The sequence below is a fragment of the Oncorhynchus kisutch genome, unplaced genomic scaffold (assembly GCF_002021735.2).
Source record: "Oncorhynchus kisutch isolate 150728-3 unplaced genomic scaffold, Okis_V2 Okis04b-Okis11a_hom, whole genome shotgun sequence".
NCBI classification, from domain to species: Eukaryota; Metazoa; Chordata; class Actinopteri; order Salmoniformes; family Salmonidae; genus Oncorhynchus; species Oncorhynchus kisutch.
In genome coordinates, this window is record NW_022261981.1 from 1,772,836 (window position 1) to 1,797,894 (window position 25,059).

The window sequence follows — 25,059 nt, forward strand, 5'->3', positions numbered from 1 at the left end:
GTTAAACCAGATTAAAGGTTAATACCATGAAGTGAAGAACAGCGAGCTGTAGGTTTCTACTAGTTAAACCAGATGAAAGGTTAATGCCATGAAGTGAAGAACAGCGAGCTGTAGGTTTCTACTAGTTAAACCAGATGAAAGGTTAAAACCATGAAGAACAGCGAGCTGTAGGTTTCTACTAGTTAAACCAGATGAAAGGTTAATGCCATGAAGTGAAGGACAGCGAGCTGTAGGTTTCTACTAGTTAAACCAGATGAAAGGTTAATACCATGAAGTGAAGGACAGCGAGCTGTAGATTTCTACTAGTTAAACCAGATGAAAGGTTAATACCATGAAGGACAGCGAGCTGTAGGTTTCTACTAGTTAAACCAGATGAAAGGTTAATGCCATGAAGTGAAGGACAGCGAGCTGTAGGTTTCTACTAGTTAAACCAGATGAAAGGTTAATACCATGAAGAACAGCGAGCTGTAGGTTTCTACTAGTTAAACCAGATGAAAGGTTAATGCCATGAAGTGAAGGACAGCGAGCTGTAGATTTCTACTAGTTAAACCAGATGAAAGGTTAATGCCATGAAGTGAAGGACAGCGAGCTGTAGGTTTCTACTAGTTAAACCAGATGAAAGGTTAATACCATGAAGGACAGCGAGCTGTAGGTTTCTACTAGTTAAACCAGATTAAAGGTTAATACCATGAAGAACAGCGAGCTGTAGGTTTCTACTAGTTAAACCAGATGAAAGGTTAATACCATGAAGGACAGCGAGCTGTAGGTTTCTACTAGTTAAACCAGATGAAAGGTTAATACCATGAAGGACAGCGAGCTGTAGGTTTCTACTAGTTAAACCAGATGAAAGGTTAATGCCATGAAGTGAAGGACAGCGAGCTGTAGATTTCTACTCCTTTTCTCTGACATTTTCTGCTCCCATAAACGTATTCCACTGCATGGTCACGCTACAAAATGACTATCATTAGCACTGTCACAGGCCGTGGTTGCAGAGGTACCCATGACTAATGCCAGGCTATCAGCACCATCGGTGCAGGGCAAATTCTCATCATTCCTCACTACTGACCAGAACTGAAGTTCCAAATGGTACCCTATTCCGTATACAGTGCACTACTTTTGACCAGGGCCCTATGAGCTCTAGTCAAAAGTAGTTCATTATGTAAGGAATAAGGTGCCATTTATGACTCACCCATCCATGGAACCAATTTCCATCTCTCTCCTTGTCATAAAACTTGACAATTATCCTTTGTCCATTAATAATGCATAACAGTCCTCGGCCCAAATCAAGGTTTAATCAGAGGTATGTCTCACAGGTAGGACATCGACGACACAGCCAATAAATTATTGGCAAAATTGCCTGATATTTATGCCCCTTCTCCCCTCTCCACTTATAACATAATGACATAAATGGCGCCGACCAATTTATGACAGGAATTAGGCATTTAAGTGTGAAGATGGTTTGATGAGATCATAGAGGTAAAATACTGTACAGTAAATGTTTATTTTCCAGGATCTCTCTTGTCTTTAAAAAGCAGGATAAATACACCCACAACGGCAACAACAAACTAATCACTTGTTTTACATGACCTGTAATGACATGTTTATCATAGGACTGGTTCTGTGCTACCATTTCTAACTGACTGAGTAAAAACATGGCCTCATTTTTTACTTGGTGTCTCCATTTGATGCTTAACTTTGCCTTTGAGTTGGTTTGAAAGTCTGATCTACTACGCCATCCAACTGTATGTGATAGTGAGATGTCATCTCCTACAGTATGTGATAGTGAGATATTATCTCCAACTGTATGTGATAGTGAGATGTTATCTCCTACTGTATGTGATAGTGAGATGTTATCTCCTACTGAATGTGATAGCGAGACATTATCTCCAACTGTATGTGATAGTGAGATGTAATCTCCTACTGTATGTGATAGTGAGATGTTAGCTCCAACTGTATGTGATAGTGAGATATTATCTCCAAATGTATGTGATAGTGAGATGTTATATCCTACTGTATGTGATAGTGAGATGTTATATCCTACTGTATGTGATAGTGAGATGTTATATCCTACTGTATGTGATAGTGAGATGTTATATCCTACTGTATGTGATAGTGAGATGTAATCTCCTACTGTATGTGATAGTGAGATGTAATCTCCTACTGTATCTGATAGTGAGATGTTATCTCCTCTTGATATAGGGTTTCAGGGGCTGAACTGTGAAATCAACTATGATGAATGTGTTTATGGATTCTGCGCCAACAATTCCACATGTGTTGACCTGGTTGCCGATTATGGATGCATCTGCCCAGTGGGGTTTGTTGGTAAGAGATGAATGTTATCATTCTTATTAAATCATAAATAATCTATGTCCGGGAAACCGTGCCTCACTGCATATGGTCTGTAATAACCACAAATGATTTCAGTATTCTGGTCATGTCTGTGGGTTAAAAAACAGCACTATATATCAACCCATCAACCTAATGGTGATAATATTTGAGGAGTAGAGGCCTAAAGATTGTCAGAGTTGTCACTGTAAGCTGTTTACTAATTGACTGACTCAAGAGCATATTAACTGGAGTACTGGAAGTGCATAGAAGGGGATTAGAGATCAGTCCTGGGTTCAAATACTATTTGAAATCATTTCACACACGTTCTCTATTCTTGATTGAGCGTCCCTGGCTTAGCAGACCAATAGAATAGTCCTAAACTGTAAGTCCCGCCCATCTGAGTGTCTTCTCTAGCCTGCCTGGAGTGACAAGTATTTTAAATATTTCAAATACTTTTTGAACCCAGGTCTGTTAGAGCCATCTTTATTCCTGCTCCCGTGGGGGAGACTAGAGAGTAAAGGGCCTCAGACTAAGATGTTAATACTCTTACAATCCTGTGTGGAGTACGGATGATCTCTGACGGACATATACCAGACCCCAACACTTACAGTACATCTAGTTCATGTTTATTCTGCATTCCATCCTTTCAGTCAAGTTTCAAGTTTATTATTAGACGTATGGACAGGATACACATGGTGATACACCGTCCAATGAAATGTGGAGGTGTGGAGAGTCGGTGCAGGTTGTGTGCTGAGGTGTGGAGAGTCGGTGCAGGTTGTGTGCTGAGGTGTGGAGAGTCAGTGCAGGTTGTGTGCTGAGGTGTGGAGAGTCGGTGCAGGTTGTGTGCTGAGGTGTGGAGAGTCGGTGCAGGTTGTGTGCTGAGGTGTGGAGAGTCAGTGCAGGTTGTGTGCTGAGGTGTGGAGAGTCAGTGCAGGTTGTGTGCTGAGGTGTGGAGAGTCGGTGCAGGTTGTGTGCTGAGGTGTGGAGAGTCGGTGCAGGTTGTGTGCTGAGGTGTGGAGAGTCGGTGCAGGTTGTGTGCTGAGGTGTGGAGAGTCAGTGCAGGTTGTGTGCTGAGGTGTGGAGAGTCAGTGCAGGTTGTGTGCTGAGGTGTGGAGAGTCGGTGCAGGTTGTGTGCTGAGGTGTGGAGAGTCAGTGCAGGTTGTGTGCTGAGGTGTGGAGAGTCTGCAGGTTGTGTGCTGAGGTGTGGAGAGTCGGTGCAGGTTGTGTGCTGAGGTGTGGAGAGTCAGTGCAGGTTGTGTGCTGAGGTGTGGAGAGTCAGTGCAGGTTGTGTGCTGAGGTGTGGAGAGTCAGTGCAGGTTGTGTGCTGAGGTGTGGAGAGTCGGTGCAGGTTGTGTGCTGAGGTGTGGAGAGTCAGTGCAGGTTGTGTGCTGAGGTGTGGAGAGTCGGTGCAGGTTGTGTGCTGAGGTGTGGAGAGTCAGTGCAGGTTGTGTGCTGAGGTGGGGAGAGTCAGTGCAGGTTGTGTGCTGAGGTGGGGAGAGTCGGCTCTTCCTATCATTGTGAAGAAGAATTCACCAAGCGTTGGATTGTTCACCCACTAATAGGGAACGTGAGATGTGTTTAGACCGTCGTGAGACAGGTTAGTTTTACCCTACTGATGATGTGTTGTTGCAATAGTAAACAGTAAACACAACACAGGTTGTGTGCTGAGGTGTGGAGAGTCGGTGCAGGTTGTGTGCTGAGGTGTGGAGAGTCAGTGCAGGTTGTGTGCTGAGGTGTGGAGAGTCAGTGCAGGTTGTGTGCTGAAGTGTGGAGAGTCGGTGCAGGTTGTGTGCTGAGGTGTGGAGAGTCAGTGCAGGTTGTATTCTAAAAAATATTGTACAAATGTAATAATGGGATTTTTTTTTACTAACAATTTCAATCCCTGATGTTTCAAGTAGATGTCTTCGATTGGTGGGAACACGGCCCCAGTGATGTACTGGGCTGTCTTCACCACCCGCTGGAGGGCCACGGTCCCAGTGATGTACTGGGCCGTCTTCACCACGCGCTGGAGGGCTACGGTCCCAGTGATGTACTGGGCCGTCTTCACCACCCGCTGAAGGGTCTTGCGAGCAATTTCCTTACAAGGCCATGATGCAACTGGTCAGGGCGCTCTCGATGGTGCAGTGGTATTATTTGGAGAGGACCCGGGGTGGCATGCCGGATTTATTTTGTCGCCATACAAAGTAGAGGCACTAATGCGCCCTCTTGACAAGGGTGGTGGTGTTGTTGTTCCATGTCAAGTCCTCGGTGATGTGGACGCAGAAGAACCTAAAGCTGCCGACTCTCTCTACTGCAGTCCTGTTTGATGTGGACCGGGACGTGTTCCCTCCTTTGCTCACTGAAGTCCACAATCATCTCCTTTTTTTTCTCCTTACGTTGAGATAGTTTTTTGTCCTGGCACCACAATGCCAGTTCACGTACCTCCTCCTCCCAATAGGGTGACTGGTTTGTTGTTGGTTATTAGGCCTGCAGCCCTGGCGTCGACATTAAACCAGATGATGGAGTTGGCGTCGTGCAAAGCCACACAGTTGTGGGTGAACAGGGAGTACAACAGAGGGCTGAGGAAACACCCCTGGGGTGCCCTGTGCTTAGTCAGTGTGCGGCTCTGAGCTTGGTGTCGAGCCTGGAGGGAACAGCAGTGTTGAATGCTGAACTGTAGTCTATGAACAGCATTCTCACATAGGGGTTCCTGTTGTCCAGATGTGTTAGAGCTGTTTGAAGAGCGATGGAAATGGCATCTTCCATGGATCTGTTCAGTGTGTCTGGTATGATGGCCTTGACGTGGGCCATGACCAACCTCTCAAAGCTGTTTTACTGGGCACTGGGACGATGGTGGTCTCCTTGTAGCAAGTTGGGAGTACAGCCTGGGACAGGGACAGGTTGAAGATGTCCACCAGCTGGTCTGCACGCACTCTGAGGCAGCTTTGTGAGTATTCACTCTTTTGAGAGTTTTCCTTACGTCGGCCTTGGAGAACAAAAGCGCCTGGTCGTCTGGAGCAGCGAGAAAAGGCCTGGATGACTCGGTATTGTCTGCTTGGAAGGGAGGCTTCAGTGGGCATCACAAAGCTGGATTTGCCTTTGTAGTCCTTAATAGCCTGTAGTCCTTGATAGCCTGTAGTCCTTGATAGCCTGCGGTCCTTGATAGCCTATAGTCCTTGATAGCCTGTAGTCCTTGATAGCCTGCAGTCCTTGATAGCCTGCAGTCCTTGATAGCCTGCAGTCCTTGATAGCCTGCAGTCCTTGATAGCCTGCAGTCCTTGATAGCTTGTAGTCCTTGACACAAGCGTCGCAGGTCAGAGTTGTGTTTTTTTTCCATCTAATAGATTTGCGGCGCTCGTACCTGCTTGCCTTGTATTCATTGCTACCGAGTCGTCTGGGTTCGTTCTGCTGACATTGAATGCTGCATTACGGGCTCTCAGCACCATATGATTTCTCTGTACCGTTCATCCAGGGTTTTTGGTTGGGGCATGTCCGGTTTGTTATTGTGGGTACAACGTCATCAAACACATTTCCTAATGAAGCCTTTGAAGGATGATGTACATTCCTCAATGTTGATGGATGAGTCCTGCGGGGATGAATTATTTGAACATATTTCAATCAGTATTAACAGAACAGTCCTGCAGCATTAGGTCTGCCCCCTCTGTCCAGCGCCTCACTATTCTCGGAGTTGGCGGTTCCCTCTTGAGATGCTGCTTGTAGGCGGGGAGTAGGGACAGAGAGACGCGATCTAATTGGCAGAAGTGGGTGCGGGGGATGGTTTTGTACATGTCACAGATGTTTGTGTACACATGGTCCAGCACGTTGTTTCCTCTCGTGGGGCAGGAGACATGTTGATGATGTTTGTGTACACATGGTCCAGCACGTTGTTTCCTCTCGTGGGGCAGGAGACATGTTGATGATGTTTGTGTACACATGGTCCAGCACGTTGTTTCCTCTCGTGGGGCAGGAGACATGTTGATGATGGTTTGGAATAAGTTTATTTAAAATCTCACGCAACAATAAAGCTGTGATAATAACAAATGAATCCAGCTTATTTTCAAATGAACACATACTATACACTCTTCTCCCTGAGACGGAGACAGTCGACTACATATTTGACATTCAAACCTTTACATTCAGCTTCATTTCAATTGAGCAGATACACAGTGCTGCAGTCATTTAGTCTCCCCTCTCTGTGATGTAAACGGCAGAATGTAGACAGCAGATACACAGTACTGCAGTCATTTAGTCTCCCCTCTCTGTGATGTAAACGGCAGAATGTAGACAGCAGATACACAGTGCTGCAGTCATTTAGTCTCCCCTCTCTGAAATGTAAATGGCAGATTGTAGACAGCAGATACACAGTGCTGCAGTCATTTAGTCTCCCCTCTCTGTGATGTAAACGGCAGAATGTAGACAGCAGATACACAGTGCTGCAGTCATTTAGTCTCCCCTCTCTGTGATGTAAACGGCAGAATGTAGACAGCAGATACACAGTGCTGCAGTCATTTAGTCTCCCCTCTCTGTGATGTAAATGGCAGAATGTAGACAGCAGATACACAGTGCTGCAGTCATTTAGTCTCCCCTCTCTGTGATGTAAACGGCAGAATGTAGACAGCAGATACACAGTACTGCAGTCATTTAGTCTCCCCTCTCTGTGATGTAAATGGCAGAATGTAGACAGCAGATACACAGTGCTGCAGTCATTTAGTCTCCCCTCTCTGTGATGTAAACGGCAGAATGTAGACAGCAGATACACAGTACTGCAGTCATTTAGTCTCCATGAACACTGTCACAATGTTGATGGGATATTGTTTGTACACATGGGTTCTGTTGTACAGTACTGATGGAATATTAGTTGTGCACAGTGGTTTTGTTGTATTTGTCCTTCTGAACATCTTTTTGTTTGACTTTTCCAGGTAAAAACTGCTCTACACCTGTTACTGAATGTGTGTCAGGAGATAGGACAAAATGCAAAAATGGCGGCACCTGTTATATCTTTGCCGGAGTGGTTCACTGCACTTGTCCACCAGGTAAAGTTTGTCCCCTTATCAGATACTGCACTGTACTGTGAACTACAGTTTACTCTGAGAAAATAAGGTCCTACCTAGAACCAGAAATGTTGTTGACTTGCCCCTGTAGAAACCCTTCTGGTTCTTTTTTAAAACCTTTTCTTCAGAAGGACCTCTTTCGTTCCAAGGTTCCATCTACAACCTCTTATCCCTCTAACCCTTTAGAACCATTTTCTCTAAAGTAGGTAACAAAAGACCTGTATCTGGGTGATTTAATCCTGTTGATATATCGTTATCTGGCTCTGCTGAAGTTACATTAAACCACAAAACACCTATCCTGCAACAGCGTGATCAAATTAAGATCTTATATCTGAAATCCATTGAAGTCAAATTAGTATTATGCCTCCATCTTTGTACACAATCATTGTTAAGCAATTTATTCAATTTATAGACCCTCCGGTTGTTTTTAGATGCTCTTGTTGTTTATTCTACAATAATCCCTTTTGTAAAATCAGTAGTAAAAGGCTGAGTCCTAAATGGCCCCATATGGCTCTGGTCAAAAGTAGTGTAGGGAATAGGGTGTCATTTGGGATGCCGGCAAAGAGGCTATGTTATTGTTATTGATTACTCTGTGTGCACTCTGTTATTACCAAACCAAACCTAATTTAAATAACATCCACTGGATCATAATAGAGAGTAGTCGACCAAAGCCATGCATTACTTGAATGAGTGTCTAATTATAAATGTAGGAAAACACAAACACCCCTCAATACCTATATGTAGGTTGGTGGTTGGACTATATTTACAAATCCTATTTCCTAGTATTTCCACTGTGTAAGGCCCTCTATTTCCTAGTATTTCCACTGTCTAAGGGCCTCTATTTCCTAGTATTTCCACTGTCTAAGGGCCTCTATTTCCTAGTATTTCCACTGTCTAAGGGCCTCTATTTCCTAGTATTTCCACTGTCTAAGGGTCTCTATTTCCTAGTATTTCCACTGTCTAAGGGCCTCTATTTCCTAGTATTTCCACTGTCTAAGGGCCTCTATTTCCTAGTATTTCCACTGTCTAAGGGCCTCTATTTCCTAGTATTTCCACTGTCTAAGGGCCTCTATTTCCTAGTATTTCCACTGTCTAAGGGCCTCTATTTCCTAGTATTTCCACTGTCTAAGGGCCTCTATTTCCTAGTATTTCCACTGTCTAAGGGCCTCTATTTCCTAGTATTTCCACTTCCTAAGGGCCTCTATCTAACTGTGAAAAATATAACATATGTAAAGCAGAAATCATAAAAGAGAAATGTCTTACAATGACAGGAGCATCTTGAGAAATGACAATTCAAGCCTGTGTATCAGAAGGGGTGTGGGTAGAAGAATAGAACACAGAACACAGCTGCTATTCAACACACAGACATCAATCAGCTCTTTGATCCAAACCCCAATGCATACAGGATGGGGAGCCGATGACTGCTCTGCACCCGTGAACCAGTGTGAGTTGAATCCCTGTGACCCGGAGGGGACCCTGTTCTGTGAAGAGCTGCCGAACGGCTTCAAATGCGTCTGCCAACACGGGTACATGGGGCGGCTGTGCGAAATCCCCATAAGTCACTGCGTCGATGGGCTGTGTCATCGCGGATCAAAGTGTGTGGATCTACCGAGAGGATTCAAGTGCCATTGTTTACCCGGTAAGCTAATCACCAGGAACAAAGAAACAGGGCGTGTGATTTTAATGGGGTGTGTGTGTGCGTGCTTGGCATGTGCGTTGCCCTGTAAGACATTGGCTCCTTGTTACTGAAACCTGTGGTAATGTTTATATTTATTTCAGGGTCTTGTCCCTGCATTTAGGATGACTGAATACTAGGAGAAAGGAGAATGCAGCATTTCCTCAACCTCTCCTCAAGCACCTCTGGCTGCCCCACTTATTTCCTACTGAAACAAGAACACCTGATTGAATTGATAAAATTAGTAGTTGACCAATTGAATCAGGTGTGTTAGTGGGTTAAGTTAACCAGTTGATGGGAGCCAATAACAAGGTGTGTTAATATGTTAACCATTTGATCGGAGCCAATGGAAGGTGTGTTAGTGGGTTAAGGAGCCAATAGAAAATGTGTGTTAGTGGGTTAAGGAGCCAATAGCATCCCAGAGAGAGGAGTAAAGTTTGATAAAGAGGTGTTTGGAATTGGGTTAAAGTCACTCTGAATTGCCAGTATAACATTCTCTGATTTTAACAAAAAGAAACACGTTATTACATTCTCAAAGTGATTCCCTCATAATTCCAGCCCTTAATTCAGAGGGTCTCATTCGTCTTTTCTTCATTCAGGTTTAACGGGACAATTCTGTGACGTGAACATAGATGACTGTGAAGAGAAGCCGTGCGGTGTTCTGAGTGTTTGCAAAGACACCGTCAACGGCTACAATTGTTTCTGTGCACCTGGATTCATTGGTGAGTAGTCATACGGCAGTTCCATTACACACTTCTCTCAGAAGCATTCAGTTCCTCTTCTCTCAGAAGCATTCAGTTCCTCTTCTCTCAGTAGCATTCAGTCTCTCAGTAGCATTCAGTCTCTCAGTAGCATTCAGTCTCTCAGTAGCATTCAGTCTCTCAGTAGCATTCAGTCTCTCAGTAGCATTCAGTTCCTCTTCTCTCAGTAGCATTCAGTTCCTCTTCTCTCAGTAGCATTCAGTTCCACTTCTCTCAGTAGCATTCAGTTCCTCTTCTCTCAGTAGCATTCAGTTCCTCTTCTCTCAGTAGCATTCAGTCTCTCAGTAGCATTCAGTCTCTCAGTAGCATTCAGTCTCTCAGTAGCATTCAGTCTCTCAGTAGCATTCAGTTCCTCAGTAGCATTCAGTTCCTCTTCTCTCAGTAGCATTCAGTCTCTCAGTAGCATTCAGTTCCTCTTCTCTCAGTAGCATTCAGTCTCTCAGTAGCATTCAGTTCCTCAGTAGCATTCAGTTCCTCAGTAGCATTCAGTTCCTCTTCTCTCAGTAGCATTCAGTTCCTCTTCTCTCAGTAGCATTCAGTCTCTCAGTAGCATTCAGTCTCTCAGTAGCATTCAGTTCCTCTTCTCTCAGTAGCATTCAGTTCCTCTTCTCTCAGTAGTATTCAGTTCCTCTTCTCTCAGTAGCATTTAGTCTCTCAGTAGCATTCAGTCTCTCAGTAGCATTCAGTTCCTCTTCTCTCAGTAGCATTCAGTCTCTTAGTAGCATTCAGTTCCTCTTCTCTCAGTAGCATTCAGTCTCTCAGTAGCATTCAGTCTCTCAGTAGCATTCAGTCTCTCAGTAGCATTCAGTCTCTCAGTAGCATTCCGTTCCTCTTCTCTCAGTAGCATTCAGTCTCTCAGTAGCATTCAGTCTCTCAGTAGCATTCAGTCTCTCAGTAGCATTCAGTCTCTCAGTAGCATTCAGTTCCTCTTCTCTCAGTAGCATTCAGTTCCTCTTCTCTCAGTAGCATTCAGTTCCTCTTCTCTCAGTAGCATTCAGTCTCTCAGTAGCATTCAGTCTCTCAGTAGCATTCAGTCTCTCAGTAACATTCAGTCTCTCAGTAGCATTCAGTCTCTCAGTAGCATTCAGTCTCTCAGTAACATTCAGTCTCTCAGTAGCATTCAGTCTCTCAGTAGCATTCAGTCTCTCAGTAGCATTCAGTTCCTCAGTAGCATTCAGTTCCTCAGTAGCATTCAGTTCCTCAGTAGCATTCAGTTCCTCTTCTCTCAGTAGCATTCAGTTCCTCTTCTCTCAGTAGCATTCAGTTCCTCTTCTCTCAGTAGCATTCAGTCTCTCAGTAGCATTCAGTCTCTCAGTAGCATTCAGTCTCTCAGTAGCATTCAGTCTCTCTTCTCTCAGTAGTATTCAGTTCCTCTTCTCTCAGTAGCATTTAGTCTCTCAGTAGCATTTAGTCTCTCAGTAGCATTCAGTCTCTCAGTAGCATTCAGTTCCTCTTCTCTCAGTAGCATTCAGTCTCTTAGTAGCATTCAGTTCCTCTTCTCTCAGTAGCATTCAGTCTCTCAGTAGCATTCAGTCTCTCAGTAGCATTCAGTCTCTCAGTAGCATTCAGTCTCCCAGTAGCATTCAGTCTCTCAATAGCATTCAGTCTCTCAGTAGCATTCAGTCTCTCAGTAGCATTCAGTCTCTCAGTAGCATTCAGTTCCTCTTCTCTCAGTAGCATTCAGTCTCTCAGTAGCATTCAGTCTCTCAGTAGCATTCAGTCTCTCAGTAGCATTCAGTTCCTCTTCTCTCAGTAGCATTCAGTTCCTCTTCTCTCAGTAGCATTCAGTTCCTCTTCTCTCAGTAGCATTCAGTTCCTCTTCTCTCAGTAGCATTCAGTCTCTCAGTAGCATTCAGTCTCTCAGTAGCATTCAGTCTCTCAGTAGCATTCAGTTCCTCTTCTCTCAGTAGCATTCAGTCTCTCAGTAGCATTCAGTCTCTCAGTAGCATTCAGTCTCTCAGTAGCATTCAGTCTCTCAGTAGCATTCAGTCTCTCAGTAGCATTCAGTTCCTCAGTAGCATTCAGTTCCTCAGTAGCATTCAGTTCCTCAGTAGCATTCAGTTCCTCTTCTCTCAGTTGATTCAGTCTCTCAGTAGCATTCAGTCTCTCAGTAGCATTCAGTCTCTCAGTAGCATTCAGTCTCTCAGTAGCATTCAGTCTCTCAGTAGCATTCAGTTCCTCAGTAGCATTCAGTTCCTCAGTAGCATTCAGTTCCTCAGTAGCATTCAGTTCCTCTTCTCTCAGTAGCATTCAGTTCCTCTTCTCTCAGTAGCATTCAGTTCCTCTTCTCTCAGTAGCATTCAGTCTCTCAGTAGCATTCAGTCTCTCAGTAGCATTCAGTCTCTCAGTAGCATTCAGTCTCTCAGTAGCATTCAGTCTCTCTTCTCTCAGTAGTATTCAGTTCCTCTTCTCTCAGTAGCATTTAGTCTCTCAGTAGCATTCAGTCTCTCAGTAGCATTCAGTTCCTCTTCTCTCAGTAGCATTCAGTCTCTTAGTAGCATTCAGTTCCTCTTCTCTCAGTAGCATTCAGTCTCTCAGTAGCATTCAGTCTCTCAGTAGCATTCAGTCTCTCAGTAGCATTCAGTCTCCCAGTAGCATTCAGTTCCTCAGTAGCATTCAGTTCCTCAGTAGCATTTCGTTTCTCTTCTCTCAGTAGCATTCAGTCTCTCAGTAGCATTCAGTTCCTCTTCTCACAGTATCATTCAATTCCATAACACACTTCTTTGACACGGCACACGACACGGCACCTCCCTTCCTCTCCCCCTACCTCTCCTCCCTTTATCTCCATTCCTCTTCCCCCTTTCCTCTCTTTCTCACATCATTAAGGAAGCTTATTTGATTAAAGGGGGCCTTTTTATTTGTGTCAAAATCTGGCAGATGCTTCTGTGTATGTGTGCGTGCAGTGTGCGTGCAGTGTGTGTGCTGTGTGTGTGCAAAGTGTGTGCGTGTGTCTGTATGTAGACTATGCATGTGTGGACCTTCATGCAGTGAACCTCTCCTGTTTTTCCAGGTAATAACTGTGAGGTGGAGGTAAACGAGTGTCTGAGCCAGCCCTGCCACAACGGAGCTTCCTGCTCTGATGAGCTCAACGCATTCAGCTGCTTATGCCCAATCGGAGTCACAGGTACACACACCACACCACACACACGTACATTTGTACTGTAACCCTTATGGTTTTTGTCATGACTCAAATCAAATCAAATGTATTTATATAGCCCTTCGTACATCAGCTGATATCTCAAAGTGCTGTACAGAAACCCAGCCTAAAACCCCAAACAGCAAGCAATGCAGGTGTAGAAGCACGGTGGCTAGGAAAAACTCCATAGAAAGGCCAAAACCTAGGAAGAAACCTAGAGAGGAACCAGGCTATGTGGGGTGGCCAGTCCTCTTCTGGCTGTGCCGGGTGGAGATTATAACAGAACATGGCCAAGATGTTCAAATGTTCATAAATGACCAGCATGGTCGTATAATAATAAGGCAGAACAGTTGAAACTGGAGCAGCAGCATGGTCAGGTGGACTGGGGACAGCAAGGAGTCATCATGTCAGGTAGTCCTGGGGCATGGTCCTAGGGCTCAGGTCCTCCGAGAGAGAGAGAGAAAGAAAGAGAGAATTAGAGAGAGCATATGTGGGGTGGCCAGTCCTCTTCTGGCTGTGCCGGGTGGAGATTATAACAGAGCATGGCCAAGATGTTCAAATGTTCATAAATGACCAGCATGGTCGTATAATAATAAGGCAGAACAGTTGAAACTGGAGCAGCAGCACGGCCAGGTGGACTGGGGACAGCAAGGAGTCATCATGTCAGGTAGTCCTGGGGCATGGTCCTAGGGCTCAGGTCCTCAGAGAGAGAGAGAGAGAGAGAAAGAGAGAATTAGAGAACGCACACTTAGATTCACACAGGACACCGAATAGGACAGGAGAGGTACTCCAGATATAACAAACTGACCCTGGCCCCCCGACACATAAACTACTGCAGCATAAATACTGGAGGCTGAGACAGGAGGGGTCAGGAGACTAACATATCATATGTGACATCACAGGATGTTGACTGTAGGAGTTGACAAGGCAGCACAAATAGACATGGGACCAAAATGTCATCATTAATACTTAAACCCCTTAAATAATTTGAAATACCTTACCTTAAAGTATGTTTCTAAGATGTAAGATATAGAACAGGGCTCTCCAACCCTGTTCCTGGAGAGATACCCTCCTGAAGATTTTAACTCCAACCGTGTTCCTGGAGAGATAATTTATGACAAATATACACAAACGTTTGTCTCTACATTAACTAACATGTTCCTCTCAATTGTACATTTTTGGCTTGACTCGTTATGACATTATAACAACTTACATCTGGTTCCACCATAATGTTTTGTCAGCCATCTTTTTTGAAGAACGACACAAGGCAAGGGTGGCTCGCGTTGTTAAGTTCGTTAGAATGAGGAGACCAAGGTGCAGCGTCGTAGGCGAACATCTTACTTTATTAAAAATGAACACCGAAAAACAACAAAATCCAAAACAAATGTAAAGTTCTGCAGGCTACACAGCACCTATACAATATCAAGATCCCACAATCTAAGGTGGGAAAAGGGCTGCCTAAGTATGATCCCCAATCAGAGAGAACCATAAACAGCTGCCTCTGATTGGGAACCATACTAGGCCAACAAAGAAATAGAAACATAGATTTGCCCACCCAAGTCACACCCTGACCTAACCAAATAGAGAATAAACAAAGCGCTCTATGGTCAGGGCGTGACACGCGTCAAAAATCGTCATTGGAACCACTCGATATGATTGGTCATATAAAAACCTATAAAAACCCAAAATGAGAGCAATGAAGCCGGGTCTGGAGCAATGAAGCCGGGTCTGGAGCAATGAAGCCGGGTCTGGAGCAATGAAGCCGGGTCTGGAGCCATGAAGCCGGGTCTGGAGCCATGAAGCCGGGTCTGGAGCAATGAAGCCGGGTCTGGAGCAATGAAGCCGTGTCTGGAGCCATGAAGCCGGGTCTGGAGCCATGAAGCCGGGTCTGGAGCCATGAAGCCGGGTCTGGAGCCATGAAGCCGGGTCTGGAGCCATGAAGCCGGGTCTGGAGCCATGAAGCCGGGTCTGGAGCCATGAAGCCGGGTCTGGAGCCATGAAGCCGGGTCTGGAGCCATGAAGCCGTGTCTGGAGCCATGAAGCCGTGTCTGGAGCCATGAAGCCGTGTCTGGAGCCATGAAGCAGGGTCTGGAGCCATGAAGCCGGGTCTGGAGCCATGAAGCCGGGTCTGGAGCCATGAAGCTGTGTCGCTGGGTACCTCTAAGTCCCGCGGGGCAAGTTTGCAACTTTTAAAGGAGGAACCACTGTACCCTCCTGTAAGTTTGGGAGGCTGTATATGCTGTAATGCACTATGTACAGTTGAAGTCGGAAGTTTACATACACTTAGGTTGGAGTCATTAAAACTCGGTTTTCAACCACAAATTTCTTGTTAACAAACTCTAGTTTTGGCAAGTCAGTTAGGACATCTACTTTGTGCATGACACAAGTAATTTTTCCAACAATTGTTTACAGACAGATTATTTCACTTATAATTCACTGTATCATAATTCCAGTGGGTCAGAAGTTTACATACACTAAGTTGACTGTGCCTTTTAAACAGCTTGGAAAATTCCAGAACATGTAATGGTTTTAGAAGCTTCTAATAGGCTAATTGACATCATTTGAGTCTATTAGAGGTGTATCTGTGGATGTATTTCAAGGCCTACCTTCAAACTCCGTGCCTCTTTGCTTGACATCATGGGAAAATCAAAAGAAATCAGCCAAGACCTCAGAAAAGATTGTAGACCTTCACAAGTCTAGTTCATCCTCGGGAGCAATTTCCAAACACCTGAAGGTACCACATTCATCTGAACAAACAATAGTACGCAAGTATAAACACCATGGGACCACGCAGCCATCATACCGCTCAGATACATTCTGTCTCCTAGAGATGAATGTACTTTGCTGCGAAACGTCCAAATCAATCCCAGAAAAACAGCAAAGGACCTTGTGAAGATGCTGTAGGAAACAGGTACAAAAGTATCTATGTCCACAATAAAAGAGTCCTATATCGACATAACCTGAAAGGCCGCTCAGCAAGGAAAGAGCCACTGCTCCAAAACCGCCATTAAGAAAAGCCAGACTGCGGTTTGCAACTGCACATGGGGACAAAGAATGTACTTTTTGGAGAAAAGTTTTCTCTGGTCTGATGAAACAAAAATAGAACTGTTTGGCCATAATGACCATCGTTATGTTTGGGGGAACAAGTGAGCATGGGGATGGCAGCATCATGTTGTGGGGGTGCTTTGCTGCAGGAGGGACTGGTGCACTTCAGAAAATAGATGGCATCATAAGGCAGGAACATTATGTGGATATATTGAAGCAACATCTCAAGACATCAGTTGAAGCTTGGTCACAAATGGTTCTTCCAAATGGACAATGACCCCAAGCGTACTTCCAAAGTTGTGGCAAAATGTCTTCAGGATAACAAAGTCAAGGTATTGGAGTGGCCATCACAAAGCCCTGACCTCAATCCTATCGAAGATTTGGGGGCAGAACTGAAACTGCGTGTGCCGAGCAAGGAGGCCTACACACCTGACTCGGTTACACCAGCTCTGTCAGGAGGAATGGGCCAAAATTCACCCAACTTATTGTGGGGAACACAACACCAGTTGTGATCACGTAGCAGTTCAATAACAGAAACACCACTGACCCCAGTTGTGATCACGTAGCAGTTCAATAACAGAAACACCACTGACCCCAGTTGTGATCACGTAGCAGTTCAATAACAGAAACACCACTGACACCAGTTGTGATCACGTAGCAGTTCAAGAACAGAAACACCACTGACCCCAGTTGTGATCACGTAGCAGTTCAATAACAGAAACACCACTGACACCAGTTGTGATCACGTAGCAGTTCAATAACAGAAACACCACTGACACCAGTTGTGATCACGTAGCAGTTCAGTAACAGAAACACCACCAACACCTTTGTTGAGGTCTGTTTTACGAAGTGAAGTCAAGCAAAGTCAATTAAAACAATATAACTTGACAGCCTATAGCAATCCACTGTGTAATTAGCTATGCTAATATTCCTATATGCATGTAAATTAATGCTGTCCTGTACGAGAGGTGTACAACCATTATAACTATGTCAATGTTCATTATGTTCAATACACTGGGTTGTGTCCCAAATGGCACCCTATTCCCTTAATGTGCATTACGTTTGACCAGAGCCCCGGTTAGCTTATCACTGCTCTGGTCAAAAGTAGTGCACTATAAGGGAATAGGGTGCCATTTGGGACCGTGCTGGGTCATGTAAGGTTATATTGAAAACATAAGGGATAATTTATCTAATGTCAGACGAGAGGTCTCTCTATTATTTCTCAGTTCATTTCAATCTGAATTGTTAGGAAATTGTCTGAGTTAACTAGATGAATATATGCAAATCGAGGGATCCATATTTTAGTAACCCATCTTGAACCGAGTTTCTCTCTTTTATTTTTAGTTCAGAAGGTGGATAGCTCGGAGGCTTTTAAGATTTCACTTGTAAAGGGGATTCTTTTTAACACTTGGTTTATAATTGGTAGGAATGGGAGTTTTCATGAAACTGTTCCTTCCTCTTTCATTGTCTTTCCCTACAGGTGACTACTGTGAAATCAACATTGATGAGTGTCTGTCAGGGCCATGCAGACACAATAGCACGTGTTTGGACCTGGCCAATGGCTATGAATGTGTCTGTCTACCTGGCTTTACTGGTCAGTGCATCTAACTTACTGAATTTTAATGAATTAATGCATACTGAACTAAACAAGCATTGACAATATAACCTACTGAATTTGAATCTTGTAGCTTTATTTTAGCAAACTATAGTAGGCTCTATTCTATTCTAATCTGCATAGCCATATTCATGCTTTACCATAGCCTCACTGGTAGATTTTCACCAAGAAAATCCTTCACACAGAAGTTTGTGTCCGTGGGCGGTATCGTCTACAGACAAAGATGCCTGTGTAGTTTGATTGTTTTCCAGTGTACGTCTTCAACAACGTGCTGCTTAGGTACACTGGCAACTACAATCTATATTTTGAACTCTAGTGTTGCTAGGCAGCGGTGGAACAATGGAAATAGATTCCTATGGGTGAAACACCTTAATGAAATAGATCTGCCAACCCCAGGGGAGAGGAGTGAGTAAAGGGATGTTTACATGCCTGTAGTCTGGACAAAGCACATCACACGTCGACAGCGTCCCAAACAGCATCCTGTTCCCTACATAGTGCTGGACCCTGGTAGTGCGCCGTATAAGGAATAGGATACCATTTGGGATGCACCATTTGTTGTGTTCTCTGACTAACTGATGAGGAGTGAAGACAGAAGATACACAGTTAGTTACTGCTCCATGGGCTCATTAGATCCTGTTTCCTGTGTCCAACCGAAGAGATTATTAACTGTCCTGGTTTGCATCCCAAATGGCACCTTGATCCCTTCATAGTGCACTGCTTTTCGACCCATATGCCTCTGGTCAAAAGTAGTGCACTATATATGGAATAGGGTGCCATTTGGGACGTAGGCCTGCTACTAGTCTCACTGACCCCTAAAAACATGACTTATTTATTTGTTTATGTTGTTGTTTGTATCAAAGGCGCTGGGTGTGAGTTCGACATTGACGAGTGTGCCTCTTCTCCCTGCAAGAACGGAGCCACTTGCATTGACCAGCCTGGCAATTACCACTGTCAGTGTGTGGCTCCATTCAAAGGTAATGAACACTGAGAGGGTGTGTGTGTGTGTGTGTGTGTGTGTGTGTGTGTGTTCCTGCGTGCGTGTCACTGTGTGCATGTGTCTCCATTTTGAAAGGTAATGCACACTGAGGGAATGGGGACGATCACCAAAGTTAATTAACCTCCCTGAGCGTCCCTCTCTCACCTGCCTGAACTCATTCTGCTGCAGTCTTCAGCAACATTAGTAAGGCTTCATTCTCTGGTTGTGGCGATGCTCGACAAAGAAGATGAAACCCATTGCTAATCCTCCAGGTGGTGTGTCTATTTCTCCTAGCCTTGGTCCCCACTAATGTGTTGTGTCTTAGTGCTGTATAGCCTTGGTCTCTACTAATGTGTTGTGTCTTAGTGCTGTATAGCCTTGGTCTCTACTAATGTTGTCTGTCTTAGTGCTGTATAGCCTTGGTCTCTACTAATGTGTTGTGTCTTAGTGCTGTATAGCCTTGGTCTCTACTAATGTTGTCTGTCTTAGTGCTGTATAGCCTTGGTCTCTACTAATGTTGTCTGTCTTAGTGCTGTGTAGCCTTGGTCTCTACTAATGTGTCTTAGTGCTGTATAGCCTTGGTCTCTACTAATGTGTTGTGTCTTAGTGCTGTATAGCCTTGGTCTCTACTAATGATGTCTGTCTTAGTGCTGTATAGCCTTGGTCTCTACTAATGTGTTGTGTCTTAGTGCTGCATAGCCTTGGTCTCTACTAATGTTGTCTGTCTTAGTGCTGTATAGCCTTGGTCTCTACTAATGTGTTGTGTCTTAGTGCTGTATAGCCTTGGTCTCTACTAATGTTGTCTGTCTTAGTGCTGTATAGCCTTGGTCTCTACTAATGTGTTGTGTCTTAGTGCTGTATAGCCTTGGTCTCTACTAATGTTGTCTGTCTTAGTGCTGTATAGCCTTGGTCTCTACTAATGTGTTGTGTCTTAGTGCTGTATAGCCTTGGTCTCTACTAATGTTGTCTGTCTTAGTGCTGTATAGCCTTGGTCTCTACTAATGTTGTCTGTCTTAGTGCTGTGTAGCCTTGGTCTCTACTAATGTGTCTTAGTGCTGTATAGCCTTGGTCTCTACTAATGTGTTGTGTCTTAGTGCTGTATAGCCTTGGTCTCTACTAATGATGTCTGTCTTAGTGCTGTATAGCCTTGGTCTCTACTAATGTGTTGTGTCTTAGTGCTGTATAGCCTTGGTCTCTACTAATGTGTTGTGTCTTAGTGCTGTATAGCCTTGGTCTCTACTAATGTGTTGTGTCTTAGTGCTGTATAGCCTTGGTCTCTACTAATGTTGTCTGTCTTAGTGCTGTATAGCCTTGGTCTCTACTAATGTTGTCTGTCTTAGTGCTGTGTAGCCTTGGTCTCTACTAATGTGTTGTGTCTTAGTGCTGTATAGCCTTGGTCTCTACTAATGTGTTGTGTCTTAGTGCTGTATAGCCTTGGTCTCTACTAATGTGTTGTGTCTTAGTGCTGTATAGCCTTGGTCCCCACTATTGTGTTGTGTCTTAGTGCTGTTTAGCCTTGGTCCCCACTACAGTGTTGTGTCTTAGTGCTGTATAGCCTTGGTCTCTACTAATGTGTTGTGTCTTAGTGCTGTATAGCCTTGGTCTCTACTAATGTGTTGTGTCTTAGTGCTGTGTAGCCTTGGTCTCTACTAATGTTGTCTGTCTTAGTGCTGTATAGCCTTGGTCTCTACTAATGTGTTGTGTCTTAGTGCTGTATAGCCTTGGTCTCTACTAATGTGTTGTGTCTTAGTGCTGTATAGCCTTGGTCTCTACTAATGTGTTGTGTCTTAGTGCTGTATAGCCTTGGTCTCTACTAATGTTGTCTGTCTTAGTGCTGTATAGCCTTGGTCCCCACTACAGTGTTGTGTCTTAGTGCTGTATAGCCTTGGTCTCTACTAATGTGTTGTGTCTTAGTGCTGTATAGCCTTGGTCTCTACTAATGTGTTGTGTCTTAGTGCTGTATAGCCTTGGTCTCTACTAATGTGTTGTGTCTTAGTGCTGTGTAGCCTTGGTCTCTACTAATGTTGTCTGTCTTAGTGCTGTATAGCCTTGGTCTCTACTAATGTGTTGTGTCTTAGTGCTGTGTAGCCTTGGTCTCTACTAATGTGTTGTGTCTTAGTGCTGTGTAGCCTTGGTCTCTACTAATGTGTTGTGTCTTAGTGCTGTGTAGGCTTGGTCTCTACTAATGTTGTCTGTCTTAGTGCTGTATAGCCTTGGTCCCCACTACAGTGTTGTGTCTTAGTGCTGTATAGCCTTGGTCTCTACTAATGTGTTGTGTCTTAGTGCTGTATAGCCTTGGTCCCCACTACAGTGTTGTGTCTTAGTGCTGTATAGCCTTGGTCTCTACTAATGTGTTGTGTCTTAGTGCTGTGTAGCCTTGGTCTCTACTAATGTTGTCTGTCTTAGTGCTGTGTAGCCTTGGTCTCTACTAATGTTGTCTGTCTTAGTGCTGTATAGCCTTGGTCTCTACTAATGTTGTCTGTCTTAGTGCTGTATAGCCTTGGTCTCTACTAATGTGTTGTCTGTCTTAGTGCTGTATAGCCTTGGTCTCTACTAATGTGTTGTGTCTTAGTGCTGTATAGCCTTGGTCTCTACTAATGTTGTCTGTCTTAGTGCTGTATAGCCTTGGTCTCTACTAATGTTGTCTGTCTTAGTGCTGTATAGCCTTGGTCTCTACTAATGTTGTCTGTCTTAGTGCTGTATAGCCTTGGTCTCTACTAATGTTGTCTGTCTTAGTGCTGTATAGCCTTGGTCTCTACTAATGTTGTCTGTCTTAGTGCTGTATAGCCTTGGTCTCTACTAATGTTGTCTGTCTTAGTGCTGTATAGCCTTGGTCTCTACTAATGTTGTCTGTCTTAGTGCTGTATAGCCTTGGTCTCTACTAATGTGTTGTCTGTCTTAGTGCTGTATAGCCTTGGTCTCTACTAATGTTGTCTGTCTTAGTGCTGTATAGCCTTGGTCTCTACTAATGTTGTCTGTCTTAGTGCTGTATAGCCTTGGTCTCTACTAATGTGTTGTCTGTCTTAGTGCTGTATAGCCTTGGTCTCTACTAATGTGTTGTCTGTCTTAGTGCTGTATAGCCTTAGACAACTAGTGCCCTATAAAATCTGTTGAGGTTTTCACCAAATTCCGTTTTGTTTGGTCTCAAAATCACACATTTGAATAGAAAAGCAACAACATTGGATGTTCTATGTCCAGAGCAATGCTTAAAGGAGAATTTCACTATTTCTTTTTGATGTAAATTACATGTTATAGAAGTTTTTTTTTAGAATTTAACTTGTTTTTGAGAAACTTACCCCAACAGCAGTTGACTTCCTGAAGCTCATTTTGAAGGTTCAGATCCAGGACGTCCACTTCATGGCTGAGCCGGTATTGCTCCTAGATGTTTCCACTTCACGGCTGAGCCGTTGTTGCTTCTAGGTGTTTCTACTTCACGGCTGAGCCGTTGTTGCTCATAGACGTTTCCACTCCACAATAACAGCACTTACATTTGCCAGGGACAGCTCTATCAGGGCAGAAATTGACGAACTGACTTGTTTGAAAAGAGGTATCCTATAATGGTGACACGTTGAAAGTCACTGAGCTCTTCAGTAAGGCCATTCTACTGCCAATGTTTGTCTATAGAGATTGCATGGCTGTGTGCTCGATTCTATACACCTGTCAGCAACGTGTGTGGCTGAAATAGCTGAATCCACTCATTTGACGGGCTGTCTACTTACCTCTGGCCATGTAGTGTAGGTGGTGGTGCCATAGCAACAGTTGTGTGTGTGGAAAAAGACTTGACAATCTTCAATCTTGACAAAAGGCAATATTTTATTGCCATGTCTCCTGTGGACAACACGCTACACACTCACTCACTCACACACACTGACACTACACTCATTTCATTTGCTCACACACATATAACACGCACACTCACATACAATCATCATATACGCTGCTGCTACTTTGTTTATCATATATCCTGATGCCCAGTCACGTTTCCCCAAGTCAAAAGTTTGGACACACCTACTCATTCTAGGGTTTTTCTTTATTCTGACTATTTTCAACATTGTAGAATAATAGTGAAGACTATGAAATAACATATATGGAATCATGTAGCAACCCAAAAAAGTGTTAAACAAATCAAAATAGATTTTAGATTTTAGATTCTTCAAATTAAACACCCTTGATGACAGCTTTGCACACGCTTGGCATTCTCTCAGCCAGCTTCATGAGGTAGTCACCTAGAATGCCTTTCAATAAACAGGTGTGCCTTGTTAAAAATGTAATTGAGGAATGTGAGCCAATCAGTTGTGTTGTGACAAGGTAGGGATGGTATACAGAAGATATCCCTATTTGGTAATAACAGCTCAAATTATGGCAAGAACAGCTCAAATAAGCAAAGAGCAATGGACATTAGACCGGTGGAAATCTGTTCTTTGTTCTGATGAGTCCAAATTTGAGATTTTTGGTTCCAACTGCAGTTTCTTTGTGTGCTGCATGCAGGAGTGCTGCATCAGATGACCTGGCCTCCACAATCACCCAACCTCAACCCAATTGAAAGGGTTTGGGATGAGTTGGACCGCAGACTGAAGGAAAAGCAGCCAACAAGTGCTCAGCATATGTGGGAACTCCTTCAAGACTATTGGAAAAGCATTCCTCATGAAGCTGGTTGAGAGAATGCCGAAAGTGTGCAAAGCTGTCTACAAGGCAAAGGGTGGCTACTTTGAAGGATCTGTAATCTAAAATATATTTGTTCTAAATTATATTTGTTTAACACTTTTTTGGTTACTACATTATTCCATAGGTGTTATTTCATAGTTTTGATGTCTTCACTATTATTCTACAATGTAGAAATAGTAAACAAAACAAACGTAGGTGTGTCCAAACTTTTGACTGGTACTGTACATATCTACCTCCAGTATCCCTGCACATAGGGCAGTTGGCCCAGTGTCGTCTGGGAGGGTTTGGCCGGTGTAGGCCGTCATTGTAAATAAGAATTTGTTCTTAACTGACTTGTCTAGTTAGAATTGTAACTGTGGTATTGGAATTGACCATGTATATAGCATACCTACTTTCTCATGTTCTTCTTATTTCCTGTGTTTTTGTTGTACCTTACTTGATGCGTACTACATTGATATCGATTAACTGCATTGTTGGGATAAAAGCTTGCAAGAAAGGCATGTCCTTGTACTTGTGCATGTGACATAAAAACTTGATGCGTGCAACATTGACTTGAGTAGCTTGCTACTATTATGGAAATCAAACAGACATCCAAGTTGGCCTAATCCAGTTTTGATTACCATTTGTGTGGTGGCTGTGATTAAGGAGCAGGAACTCTCAGTGGGGTGTCAGCACCAGAGTGGGAATGTTTACTTGGTCTCTGTGCCCAAGAACACTAAGGTAACCTGCCTAAATGACTACCGACCCGTAGCACTCACGTCTGTAGCCATGAAATGCATTGGAAGGCTGGTCAGGGCTCACATCAATGCCATTATCCCAGAAACCCTAGACCCACTCCAATTTGCATACCAATGATGCAATCTCTATGGCACTCCACACTGCCCTTCCACACCTGGACAAAATTAACACGGCAGGTAGCCTAGTGGCTAGAGCGTTGGGTAAGTAACCGAAAGGTTGCTGGATCGAATCCCCGAGCTGTCGTTCTGCTCCTGAGCAAGGCAGTTAACCCCACTGTTCCCTGTAGGCCGTCTTTGTAAATAAGAATGTGTTCTTAACTGACTTGCCTAGTTAAATAAAGGTTAGATAAATATAGATATATTTTTAAAAACACCTATGTGAGAATGCAGGCAAGTCGTTGAATGCAGGCTCAGCGCTCAACACCATAGTGCCCTCAAAGCTAAAGACTCTTGGACTAAACACCTCCCTCTGCAACTGGATCCTGGACTTCGACGGGCTGCCTCCAGGTGGTAAGGGTAACAAAACATCCACCACGCTGATCCTCAACACAGGGGCTCCTCAGGGGTGCATGCTTGGTCTCCTCCTGTACTCCCTGTTCACTCATAACTGCATGGCCAGGCATGACTCCAACACCATCAAGTTTGCTGATGACACAACAGCCTGATCACCGACAGCGATGAGACAGCCTATAGGGAGGCCAGAGACCTGACCATATGGTTCAAGGACAAAAACCTCTCCCTCAACGTGATCAACGTGACCACCGAGTGCGTCCTGACAGGTTGCATCGCTGCCTGGTGTTGCGGTTGCACGGCTTCCAAGTCTAGGTCCAAGAAACTTCTAAACAGCTTCTACCCCCAAGCCATAAGACTCCTGAACAGCTATTCAAATGGCTACCCAGAATATTTGCATTGCCCCACCCCCCTTCTACGCTGCTGCTATTCTCTGTTATTATCTATGCATAGTCACTTTAATAACTCAACGTACAAGCACATATTACCTCAATTACCACGTCATCGATGCTCCGCAGTGACTCTGTACCGGTACCCCCTGTATATAGCCTCCACGTTGACTCTGTACCGGTACCCCCTGT

At 44.1% G+C, this 25,059-nt stretch overlaps 1 protein-coding gene across 1 annotated transcript in view; it reads left to right on the forward strand.

Moving 5' to 3' along the window:
* Positions 1-25,059, forward strand: part of eys (eyes shut homolog) — a 171,646-nt gene that overhangs the window by 105,137 nt on the left and 41,450 nt on the right. Inside the window, exons 15-21 of the mRNA XM_031813047.1 lie at positions 2,200-2,322; positions 7,227-7,340; positions 8,764-8,997; positions 9,633-9,755; positions 12,805-12,918; positions 17,456-17,569; positions 18,451-18,564. Of these exons, the coding sequence (XP_031668907.1) occupies positions 2,200-2,322; positions 7,227-7,340; positions 8,764-8,997; positions 9,633-9,755; positions 12,805-12,918; positions 17,456-17,569; positions 18,451-18,564 (936 nt within the window). The remainder of the gene's footprint in view (positions 1-2,199; positions 2,323-7,226; positions 7,341-8,763; positions 8,998-9,632; positions 9,756-12,804; positions 12,919-17,455; positions 17,570-18,450; positions 18,565-25,059) is intronic.